Genomic DNA, 12,062 nt, shown 5'->3' on the forward strand with positions numbered 1-12,062 from the left:
TTCTTACCTTTAGGAAAGCTTCAAAGAAACTAAAGCTAGAATAAACATTTCCAAAACTGCTTTGCAAAAAATGTCACCCAACACAGATACTTCCACTTCTGGAACTTGTCGTCTACTTTGTATCATCAGGAATTCAGCACAACAAATAACAAAATCATTACATCTCCTTAGTTCACATAGGAATAAGAGATAACACACTATACAACTTAAACTGACCATGAAAAGATTGTTTTATTCTGTGAAAATATTCTCAACAGAGAACACGATCTTAAACAAAGCATTTACCATTAAATCAACATGTGCACAAAAAGAGTAAAAATTACTGAAAAATTAAAGATTTCTTTTGGACAATTCACATGTTCAAAATTTAAGAATGATTTAAGAATGATTTAAACTGTATAAGTACAAATGTCTGTCCTATTGTAATAACCCATGTACAGGTTGCACTATTCCACGCGAAGGACCCTGCCTCCTACGGAAGCAAATCCTGCTTTGAGAAAAACAAACAGTAGCTTGAAAAGAACAGTTAGTCCTTACAAGAAAACCTTAAACTTTGCCCTCTGTGGCTGTCAGCCAAAAAAACACAAGCACTTCAGGCTTTGTACAGAGGACAAACACAGCCAGATCACATTTCCTCCTCACTGCTAACCTTTAAAATAAAAATAGCACTAGATTTTAAAACTACTTTATGTAGTCCGTCAGTACTGAATAATGTCACATTATATAAATAACCCTGTAAAGAGATTCAAAGTCTAAGCTATATAGTTTACTAGCCTCAAAGGTAATACACTATTTTATGTCAGCTGTGTAACAGGGGTGTACTTGATCTTATGAAGGCATTAACTTTCACACAATTGTCATTCAGCTTCAGTATAACTGGTAGTACGATTCAAATAACACTGGGGAAAAAATTATTAAAGCAGTCACACAGCTTCTAAAATATTGCTTAAAATCCAATAATACACAGACCATTTCATGTTCTTTCTTCCCTCAAAACAGTAACAAACAAAATTAATGAAGCTTCTGTGGTACAAATACCAACCCCCCAACCCATGCCCATCTCCCTGTTAAACACCACTAAGAAATTCGTTAAGATACAAGTCATTAACAGAATCACAAATGTGAGGCAGGACAACATGAGCAACAGGGGCACTAAGGACAATTATATTTACAAGTATAAACATACAGAAATTTCCATTTTACAAGTAAAAGTGCACATAGATCATTACAAAGTTTCACTAAATTTTATCTGGTTCAAACAAAAGCATCACTTGGAAACAGACTATCGTTGTAATAATCAAATAAGAACATGGTCACCCCAAATTAAAACACAATGGGGGGTCCATAAAACTTCTCATAAAAACACTGAGTAAAGTAAAATGGACTTGGACATGTCTTTAGCTTGATGCATAAATTTGAAGATGCACCATCAAACATGGTAGAGCTCTAAAAGCCACCTACCAAGGCTAGGTCGGCATCCGCAGCAGCGCTGCCGAGTTAAAGGAGGTCGCACTGAGCTGACACATAAAGCCCTTTGTGGGATACTGTAGTGGTAGTGTTGGCAATCAACAGATTTAGGCACTCTAGTTTAAGGCAGCATTTGAATGGAAGCAGCTGACTTCTGACAACAGTCCTTTGTCTTGAGGTGGTGAGTATCTTGTGTTTATTATGCCAGGATTTCAGTGCTGACTATAGATTCTTCTCAGACTGAGGTGAAGATGTATTACATTTCAGAGTTCTTTCAACTGGGCTGTAGGCTAGAGCAGAGATGTTTTCTTTTTCTTATCATAAATACTTCAGATTCACAAACTACTTCTTCATAATGCCAAAACTGGAATGTTTGCAGTTGGGAAGTTATAGTAGGGTACACGAATACTACGATGGAAACATTAGTGCTGGAGATGTCTGACAAAGTGACTTGCACTACAAATGTAAAACAAAACAAAGACTTTGACAAGAACAAGGGATTATAAAGACATGCCTGAAAACTCTAGCCCAGTCGCTCTAGACATGCAGCAGGATGTTAAGCAAGCACAGAGGTGGTGCAGGCAGACGCTGACAAATGGCAAGGGGTCTAAAAGACAATGGGTCTAAAGGCCAATTAAAACAGAGCTGGGATAGACGGTCCTGTTGGGACAGCCAAATGTAAGACAAATTTCATGACAGCTTTACGTTTTTTCTGACTTAAATATCAGTAAAACAAATGGAAAAAAAGTTGGCCATTTTGGGCTTTTTTCCCTTTATGTGAATAATTGTGAATGAGGAATTTAAGGACTAGTATTAACAATGATTCTTTAAAACCATGTATGGAAATGATAATGAAGTTAGTAAAAAAAAAAAAAAAAAAAAAAAGTCTGCATGCATTCATGCAACTTGCTTCTCTCACTCTCTGAACCTGACAACTTAATACCCTCCCCCTAAAAGCAGCTGCATGTAACCTCCTTCAACATCTTGCCCATTTCCTCAGAAACCCTCTTCAGGAACCTGTAGTCCAGGAGGAAAAAAAAAAGAACAATTACTGAAGACCTTTGGTAAGACCAAAAGGGGTATTCAGTTTAAAGTGTCTGTCTCAAATGTCTAAAATCATTTTAATAGTCAGCTATGTGAAAACACCAGAAAAATCTGGATGTGAGCAAAATTAAGGACCAGTCTCTTAATTGCTTCTTTGCTTTACTTCCCCACATGACCAGCACTGCACAATCCTTAATTACATAGCATTTTCCAACAAATGCTTGTTAAAATTAATTGAAAAAAAAAATCTTGAATTGATGATTGAGCTAAAATGAGGAAATGTCCTAAATGGTGATACAGATAAAGTCCTACAACCCAGTTAGTCAAAAAAGGTTTTTCTTTTCAAAGTAAAAATTTGCCAGTACTTTCCTTCCATTCAAGATTTCCTCTCAGTTTATTTAGAATCTATTTTCCTATGTATAATTGCTAAATCATCACAAAAGTGGTATTTCCCAGAAGACATTTTTCAAGATGAAAAACTGTAAGTATTAATCTGGAAGGAAGACTGTACATTACTGAAAATTATTAGTATACTAGATGAAAATATTTTCAGGTCTCAAAAAAACTCCATTTTATTCACGTAAGAGCAAGACCAGGTTGATTTCTTTTACAGGTCTCTTGATTAGCCTACAACTAATATAGATTTATGCTCAAGGTGTTTGTTTTCTTCCTTTAAGAAAACAAAGCTAAGAATAGGGAGAAAACCGAAAATGACTGTATTGATTTTTTCAATTAGCCAACTATTACTTTTCTTCCTGGAAACTGCAGCTACAAAAATTCAAACTCCTAGGCCAAACCACTCTTTTGGGAGTTAGCTTTCAGAGCAGTTTTACTTATTTGAATTCACTTACAGTCACTGTGTTTTATGAAGCAAAGTGTGTGTTGGAGGAGGAGGGCTTCCTATATCTGGATTCCTGCCCAACAGATCAAATTCTATGACTTATAAGGCAGAAAAACACAAATCTTTCACAGAGACTTAAGCAGGACATAAAGCAAAAGGCTTTACACCAATAAAGCTTTACATCAATAAAGCTTCACACCAACGTCATTCAAATGGTAAAACATCATGAGAACAGTTTCTTGTGGTAATAATATTCACATCTTTAAGATCAAGCCTACACTCAGCTCACATAGTGAACAATGTATCTTGGATGCCTTTAAGTTTTCTTGTTTTCCCACCCATGTGTTTTGTTTTATGTTATCATTCCTATGTCATACACATCACAAAACTGCCTGGTTAGTTTAGATGTAAGTTACTGCACCTTTACTGTTTTTCTCTAGGGTTACATCTATGTATGATGTGGGAACGTAGCCTTCTTCACCATTCTGTCTCCGAGCTCTTGTCCATCCATCACCTTTGTCTTCCTCAATTATGTATAGAACTTCACCTTCTTTCATTGCCAGGGTACCTTCATTATGTCCTAAATGAGAGTTTTCATAGCACAAGCATAATTAATAACTTCAAATAAAAGTTACAAATATACAAAACAACATGAAAACCTACTAGATTTCAATGTACCTGGAACCAAGAGCCCACTAACTCTCATTAGCAACAGCTCTATGATGCTTTAGTTTAACCAACACTTTCACAAACATTATGTCACTGGAAATGCACAATAACCCTGGGAAAGTGGCATTGATATCACCCCCCACCCCCCAATGCAGCAGATGAAATATCTTAGCTACATTACGCGTGTTTTTGACAGGATACTCTTATTTCACTACTTCAATTCCTTTCCAGTTTTTTTTTTTTTTTTAAGATTTTACTTATTTATTTGACAGAAAAAGAGAAAAAGACAGAAAAAGGCAGCACGAGAGGGAATACAAGCAGTGGGGAGTGGAGAGGGAGAAGTAGACTTCCCACTGAGCAGGGAGCCCGATGTGGGGATCGATCCCAGCACCCCAGGGTCTTGACCTGAGCCAAAGGCAGACGCTTGACAACTGAGCCACCCAGGTGCCCCTTCTTTCCCAAATTTGAGTGGCGCTGCTATCTAGAAAATTCATGAGGTATGGATCAGGAAAATATTACTGGAGGGTGGGAAGAAAGAAGAAAAGAATATAGTTTGGAGAGGGAATAGAGAAAAACACAGGTTCAATTCTGCTGATGGTGGAGGCAGAATAGTCATAGCCACAAAGCATGAACTTTCTTCGAAATCTCCTCAGACTCCGGGCTCTCCTTCTCTACTCAGGGCTTTCCTTCTCCACTACCAACCACTTCCAACCAGATTAGCAGTAACAGTTTTCACTAATGAATCTTCATTTAACATATGATAAATTCTCCAGTAACGTTAGAGCAAGAACTTAAATACTACTTTCTCAGAATGAGGAGTAACTAAAAACTTTATTCAACTTTAAAATCAATACAATGGATGGGTGGGTAAGGACCTTAAATCATATGCCACTTTATAACAAATGATTATGGAAGTGTTACTCTGCTCCTCTGTTAATTTAGGAAAAGGATTTTTCACAGTCCCAAGAGAGGGAAGGGCAACAAAAAATCTCCAAGAGAGAATCACAGTGTCTTCCTTCCCTCACAGGGACTGTTCTCCAACCATCAGAAGGGAAGGACAGCATAGTCAGAAGCAACCATATTCTCCTTCTCTCACTTGAAAATACAGCCTACAGGGTCTGAATATAATAGGGACATTCAGTTATGCCATGTGCCTTGTACCGGTCTTTCAATGATAGCAAGTTACAAGGAAGAGATTAAAGTGGCATCTGCTAGCCTTTTACTTCCTAGGTTGAGCTACATGCTCAAGCTGCTTCACCTGTGATGAGTACATGTAGTATTATTAAGATATCTGGGGGAAATTAAATTCTGTTATCGACCAAAGTTGATAAATGAAATCTGTACTAGGATGCTGGTAACACAAGTAATTTTCTTTCAGTGTCATGTACTGAAGAAAAACCTCTATTTGTAATATAGTTAAAACAAAAATATTCATACTAATGAGCTGGGATTACAATTTGCTGACAATGAACTATACAACTAAGAACACTAAAGTGCATGATTCAATGTATGTAGACTTTAAGAAACCAGTTTTTATCAAACACAACAGAAAATTATACCATCAAAAGGGTAGATAGCTTTGCAGTGTCCAATAGCAGGCAAAGGATCGTCATCTTCAAATTCATCATCAAACTCACTGTGGTGACCATGTTGTTGAGTTGGTCCACGGACTTCTTGGTTTGCATCATCAGTGTAACTTCCCTCGGGACTATAAAACATAAAAGTATACCTCATCAAATATCACAAACATGGGAACTTTTTATGCTATCTACAAGCTGAATTCCTCAGATCAATTCAGAGAACTAAATATCAACGACACAGTTTCAAATTAAGCCTTTATTCTCTTCAATCTTGATGATATACATAAATTGCTGGTAATACAAAATACTTCTTTGTTGAATCTCCTGAAATTAAAAAATTACAATGTTCTAGGCATATGGCATGCATTCATAAGTACGTCTCACTATCACTGGGTCCAGAGATAAAATGGGAGAAATGGAGGGGACACTTGTCTTTCATCACTGCAGATTTATTACCCCCTCTTTTGGCAAAAGAACCCTAAAATTCCATAGGGGAACCATCCAGACCCATGTTCAGTTCCCAGGCTTCAGGCAGAGCTTTGTCCTGACTGCAAAGGGTCTGTCTCAGCACAGCACAGCACGTGTATGGTCAGAGTGAACAGTTCATGAAGAGGTTTATAACCCAATCAGGTAGAACAGACCCCAGAGACCTTTCTTTAGGACTGAAGAGAAGCTCCCTCTCTGCCTTCTCTACTGGACTTGAACCTGGAGAAATATAAGCCTCAAACTCTGGAAGCTCATCATATGAAGACTTTAAATGGAGCCAACATAGGAGAAGGCAGAACTCTAAGGTGGAGAGAAACAGTTCTATTATCTGAGTTGCTAGATCAAGCTCTCCCTAGAGCAAGCCAATAAAATCCCTTTTTAGTTTAAGCCAGTTTAGGTATTTATTCTGTCCCTGAAAGCAAAAAGACTCCTAATAAAGTTAACTTCCAATTAATCATGCCAACAATGAAGTTAGTAAAACTCAGAAAATTCAAAAGAACAGGTAATTCAAAGGTATTTTTTTCTTAAAATTTTTTTAAAAAGAGAAAAGTGTTAATAATTTTGCTAAAGAATCAAATGACTGAATAAGGTAATGGGAAATCTGTATGAATAGAAATTAAAAGCACTTTGGAAGCCATGTTCTTAAATAACACAAACTAGAGATTATATTACTTTAATCTAGGTTTTACCTAGTAACAAAAACCAGTGTATTTTTAAGTATCTCTTGAGATACTAAAGATAGGTACTCTTTCAAGAGTGATAACATAAGAAAAGAGAAGGAAGAACTAAAATTTATCAAGCACATACTATTCCCAGGTATTTTACTACAAGGTGCTTTATGTACATTATTTCATTTATTACTAATAACCCTGTATGATAGGTATTTTAATCTCTATTTTATATTTTAAGAAACAGACTCAGATTATTAAAAACAAACTTGTTCAAATTGCACTGTAATTAAGTAGTAAGCCAAGATTTTATACTAGATCTCTCAAATTCTCTCTAAAGAGAATCCTAATTTGTTGGATGTTAGTGGAGGAGTGGGAGAAGACATATACACAGCGGGGGAAATATCACAAATGGTATGAAAACATGGAAACTTAGCAAAATGCCTTTCGGAAGCTGTGATGCAAACTAACAATACAGATTTTTTTTTTCCTTCACAAAACTTTGAGCAATTTAATAGTTAAGTTGGCATACGCCACCCAACTCCATCTAAACCCTGGAATATTCCCAGGTCAGAGGAGCCTATGCCTCCAGACTGTAGCTCCACAAATTTTCTGTTCCTATCTCTGTTTTTGGATGCATGACAATATAATACAGATCATTAATAGGAAATTTCATATTTTTACCTGTAGCTACTGTAAAGAAACAGAAAGTCATTTAAGTTCACAAAACTAATGTTATTAAAAGCCAAACCTATTAAATCAGGGAAGAACTCTATGAATTTTAGGACAAAAAGGTGAGAAAAATTTGAGGGAAAAGAAGAAATACACATAAAATGCAAAAAGTGACCTTTCTCGTCCCTGTGTTACAAGATGATTTATGTCACTGCTATGTCTTCTGTCTCCTCTCCCACCTGTTTTGCCTTCAACTTCAGAGAGCCAAGCCTTAGGGAAAAAAAATAAGTAAAACTTAGCTCAATAAATATTTTTAAAAGTTCCCAAGATAGTCTACATTTCAAATGTGCTTTAAGTTTTTATAATTACCTATTTCTTAAAGAAGGGAAACCTTTATTCTGGTTTGATCAATGACCAACTTTACAGGGGGTAAGAAAAGCAGGTTTAGTTTCACATAGTTTTAATTAAGAAAAACTTGAATGAGAAACTAATTCTAAAGATTATATACTATAATGATTCCTTTTAGACCATACACCCTAAAATTAAATAAAAATTTGAAGATGAAATTGTAGCAAAAACCAACCTATCATAATGAAGTTTATAAAAATGATTTTACCTTAGACAAATGCAAAACGAACCTACCTCATTCTTATGGATTTCCATTCGTAGGCGGTCAATGTTATTCATGGTCTCTGCTAATTTAGGCTGCAAACTCCCTGGATCCCCCATTTGTGGATTTTTCTCATACACATCTTTCATTTTGTTGAGTGCTTCTCTGGAAATGGGAAGGAAGTCACAGAATATTCACTTCTTATGTTTCCAGGTAAACATACCTGGAATGATTCTGGTGAATCTCACATAGCCTGATCTTAAGAGTCCCATCTCTTTAAATTTAGTCAAACATTACCAGCTAAAGATAACCTGCATAAAGATGATAATATAATGTATACAGAGTAAGTAATTTATGGAGACCGTCTTATCAAATATTTGGAATAAAAAAATAGATTTCTAATTTCTTGCTTCTCATTTATAAGATTTTATACATAGTACAAATACATACTGTATATATGTTTATTGTGTGTGTGTGTATATATATATTATGCATGTCTTTGTACATATATAGGTTAAATTAAGGCCTGGAAAAATATTTTTCAATACTCTTTTTTTTTTTTTTTTTAAGATTTTATTTATTTATTTATTTATTTATTTTTATTTGACAGAGAGAGATCACAGGTAGGTAGAGAGGCTGGCAGAGAGAGAGAGAGAGAAACAGGCTCCCTTCTGAGCAGAGAGCCCGATGTGGGACTCGATCCCAGGACCCTGAGATCATGACCTGAGCCGAAGGCAGCGGCTTAACCCACTGAGCCACCCAGGCCGCCCCATTTTTCAATATTCTTAAATTCGCTTCTGAAATCAAATTCATTATATCCCCATGCAGTCATACATTCCTCAGTGTGCCTCATCTTAAATCACAGCATCTTTGTCCTCCCACTCAACTATGCTAGAAATAGGAATGCCATCTTTCACCTGTCCCTCTCCCAGTTCATTCATCTCTTCTTCATTTCTCTAATCATATCACTGCCAGTTATACCTCAATCAGCACTCTGTGACTCCCTCTAATATCTGACATTACTGACTAACACTCTAATAATCTTTTCCACCCTGATTTCCTGGAGGTTCCATTTTCTTTCCCTTCTCACCTCTACTATCTCATCTCCCTCTCTGGTTCTTCTCTACTTCTGTTCAAACTCTAAATGTATGTTACATAAAATGATAAACGTTTCTTCTCACCTCATCCTACATTCATTTTTGAAAATGTCTCTTGTTTTTGTTTTCTAGTCTTATTGAGATATAATTGACTCTTACTAACTTCAGAGGATACTCAAATCTCCAGTCTTCCTTCTTTCCTAAGTTCTAGACACCCTGAACAGGTATCCTTTTTGTTGTCCACCGAGTGCCATGTTTCTTTAACTGTGTGCTCTTTGTTCATTTTTCTTTTTAAAATAAGCCCTTAAGTGTGGTGAAGTATTATCTAGTGCTTCTAAGTGCAAGGAGGCTGTGAGGTGCCTTATCGAGAAAATACATGTGGTTAGACAGGCTTTTTAATGCATGAGTTACAGTGCTACTGGGCCTGAGTTCAAGTTAGTGAATGAACAGTATATATTAAATTATGTGTCTTCAAAAAGAAACACATATAAAACAGGGTTATAATCTGGGCAGTTCAGTGGGTTAAGTATCCGACTCCTGATTTCAGCTCAGGTCATGATCTCGGGGTCCTGGGATCAAGCCCTGTGTTGAACTCCATGCTCAGCCAGGACTCTGCTTCAGATTTCCCTCTCCCTCTCCTTCTGCCTCTCCCCCCCACTCATTCTTTCTCAAATAAATAAAATCTTCAAACAAAACAAAACAAAATAAAGTTACAATTGATCAGTTGATAAAAATGTGACCAGAGGCTAAATGGAGCTTAAACCTGTACTTCATTATTCACAGTGACTTTACAGAATATAACTACTATAAATAATGAGAATTGACTACATTACAATATTTAATTTACAATTAAGTATACTATCATACCATTGTACAACTCTTAAGATCAAAACTTTAATCACTTCTACACCTGAAACTGAAGTGACACTGTGTGTCAACTATACTTCAATAACAAGAAAAACAAAACAAAACACTAAATCTGGAATGAAACTGCCTGAGCTGCAAAAAAACAAAAACAAACAACCCCAAAACCTTCAATTACTTATGTTATAGTTTAAGCTCCAATTTTATCTTCAGTATAAAAGCAGATAGTAAGGTACCAATTCACTTAATAACCCTTTATTCATCATAACTATCTGTTCATGAAAACAAAACAGAACTAAAGGAAACTTTACATAAAATTGAAAAAAAATTACAGCTTCAAATCCATGAATCTGCAGCTGTAAGTAATAAGTATTATTTGTTGCAAACAAAATAATTAAAGCTTTAGGTTTTGACTGAACTCAATGTATATATCGAAGCAAAATGAAATGTATCAAAGTGTAAGAGATGGTTAGTGCTGGTGAAACGATTTTGAAAATGAATCCTCAAACTATTCTGCAATATTAGGAAAGCACAAATATAGACTACTGGCATCCAAGGGGTAAGCTGCAACCTAAGAAACTAACATTTCATTATTACCTGTGACATGGCAACCATAAAATTTTTCAAAGTTTAGGAGTCTACTTTTTCCCTCAAAAGGTATTTCAATTAGGATATATGATTTTTAAACCTTCATACATCACATTTAAACACATCATTGAGAGTCAACCTCTTAAAGAATAATATGGTAGAAAAGACTTAATGGAAAATACTTTTGGTCTGATTCTTTTTGTAGCTCTCGGTTAAGTTCATCGATGCGCTGCTGCAGCTTTTTACGTCTCTGTTCTGGTGGCAGATGACTGAAATCTTCTAGTGCTGGGCCCTGAAAATCATTATAAAAGACATTTTCAGGACATTTTATTTTTTAAATATATTCACTATAAAATAAAAATACATATCAATTTTAAGTTTAATTTCAAATTAGCCCCCCAAACAACTCTTTTTAAGAAATCGTAACAGATATGTATGTTGATTAAAACAACTGTATTGAAGAAAGAGCTCAAATCCCAGTCAGTTTATAAAGTCATAAAATAGAATAGGTAAAGATGTAACCAGATGAAGAAAATTGTAATGACCACTATCAGATTATTTTCAGGTCTTGGCAGTTAAAATAAATACATATGAACCTTCTTACGGCAACAACAAAAAAATGGAAACACATAACATTTCTCACCTATACAAATTGTTTTATAGATAACAGCACATTGCCAAATCAAATATTGCAAATGTTGACTGCAAATATGAAAAGTTTATAGAAATAAGCAACTTACCTCATGAAGATAATCTAATTGGTGAAATATATTTTGATATTGAATAACCTTTCAATAATTACATTTATTAAGCCACTCTTTAGAACCAAAACATAGCTGATTATTAAAAAACAAAAGGTAGAACTATCCCCTGTGTGAAATATAAGAAATTATTCTAATAAGGAAATATTCATTATCCTTTTGTACAACCTAGTAACAACCCTCAGTTATTCCTGAAAGAAAGTTATAATCCAAAAAGAGATGGGATCTCGTTCTTTAGGAAAGATGCTTGATGTTTGAAAATTTTTTAATGTTTTAATATTCAAGAAACTATCATTTAAGAAAAAGTACTAGTATTTAGATGTAAACTTCTGATTCAAATTATGTCTTTCTCAAGTGTTAATCATGTCACTCTTATTTGTCTTATTAGAGCTTACACAACAGAGCCAATATTAGCAACTACTGATTCCATTTACTATAAACCCATATTTACATCTTAAGTTTTTATACACTCCAAAAACTGATAACATTTTTCTTTTGGTGATTTTAGGAATATGCCAGTTCAATTTTCCAAGTATCGTTGAAATGAAATGCATCCTTGCTCTTTAGGCCACTTATGCATATAACATATGCTAAGTAGCTTTATTTCACCATCTGTAAGAATACTTCCTTGACTTTAAAAAAACTCACTTTTAGGATGGAGCCATGATCAAAGGTAACATTTAATTAATAAACAGAATCTCCAGAATTTTCCCCA

General features: G+C 35.1%; 1 protein-coding gene across 3 annotated transcripts in view; it reads right to left on the reverse strand.

Annotated features, from left to right (window-relative positions):
• Positions 1-212: 212 nt before the first annotated feature.
• The window catches only part of FNBP1L (formin binding protein 1 like), a 99,297-nt gene continuing 87,447 nt past the window's right edge, over positions 213-12,062 (reverse strand). For 2 of the 3 annotated variants that reach the window (XM_032361108.1, XM_032361106.1), the window contains 5 exons: positions 10,769-10,878; positions 8,070-8,202; positions 7,603-7,697; positions 5,581-5,729; positions 213-3,932 (listed from right to left, as the gene is read on the reverse strand). In XM_032361108.1, the coding sequence (XP_032216999.1) occupies positions 3,754-3,932; positions 5,581-5,729; positions 7,603-7,697; positions 8,070-8,202; positions 10,769-10,878 (666 nt within the window). In that variant the 3' untranslated portion in view covers positions 213-3,753. The remainder of the gene's footprint in view (positions 3,933-5,580; positions 5,730-7,602; positions 7,698-8,069; positions 8,203-10,768; positions 10,879-12,062) is intronic. The other variant, XM_032361107.1, reaches the window with a different exon arrangement.

Source organism: Mustela erminea, chromosome 10 (assembly GCF_009829155.1).
Source record: "Mustela erminea isolate mMusErm1 chromosome 10, mMusErm1.Pri, whole genome shotgun sequence".
NCBI classification, from domain to species: domain Eukaryota; kingdom Metazoa; phylum Chordata; class Mammalia; order Carnivora; family Mustelidae; genus Mustela; species Mustela erminea.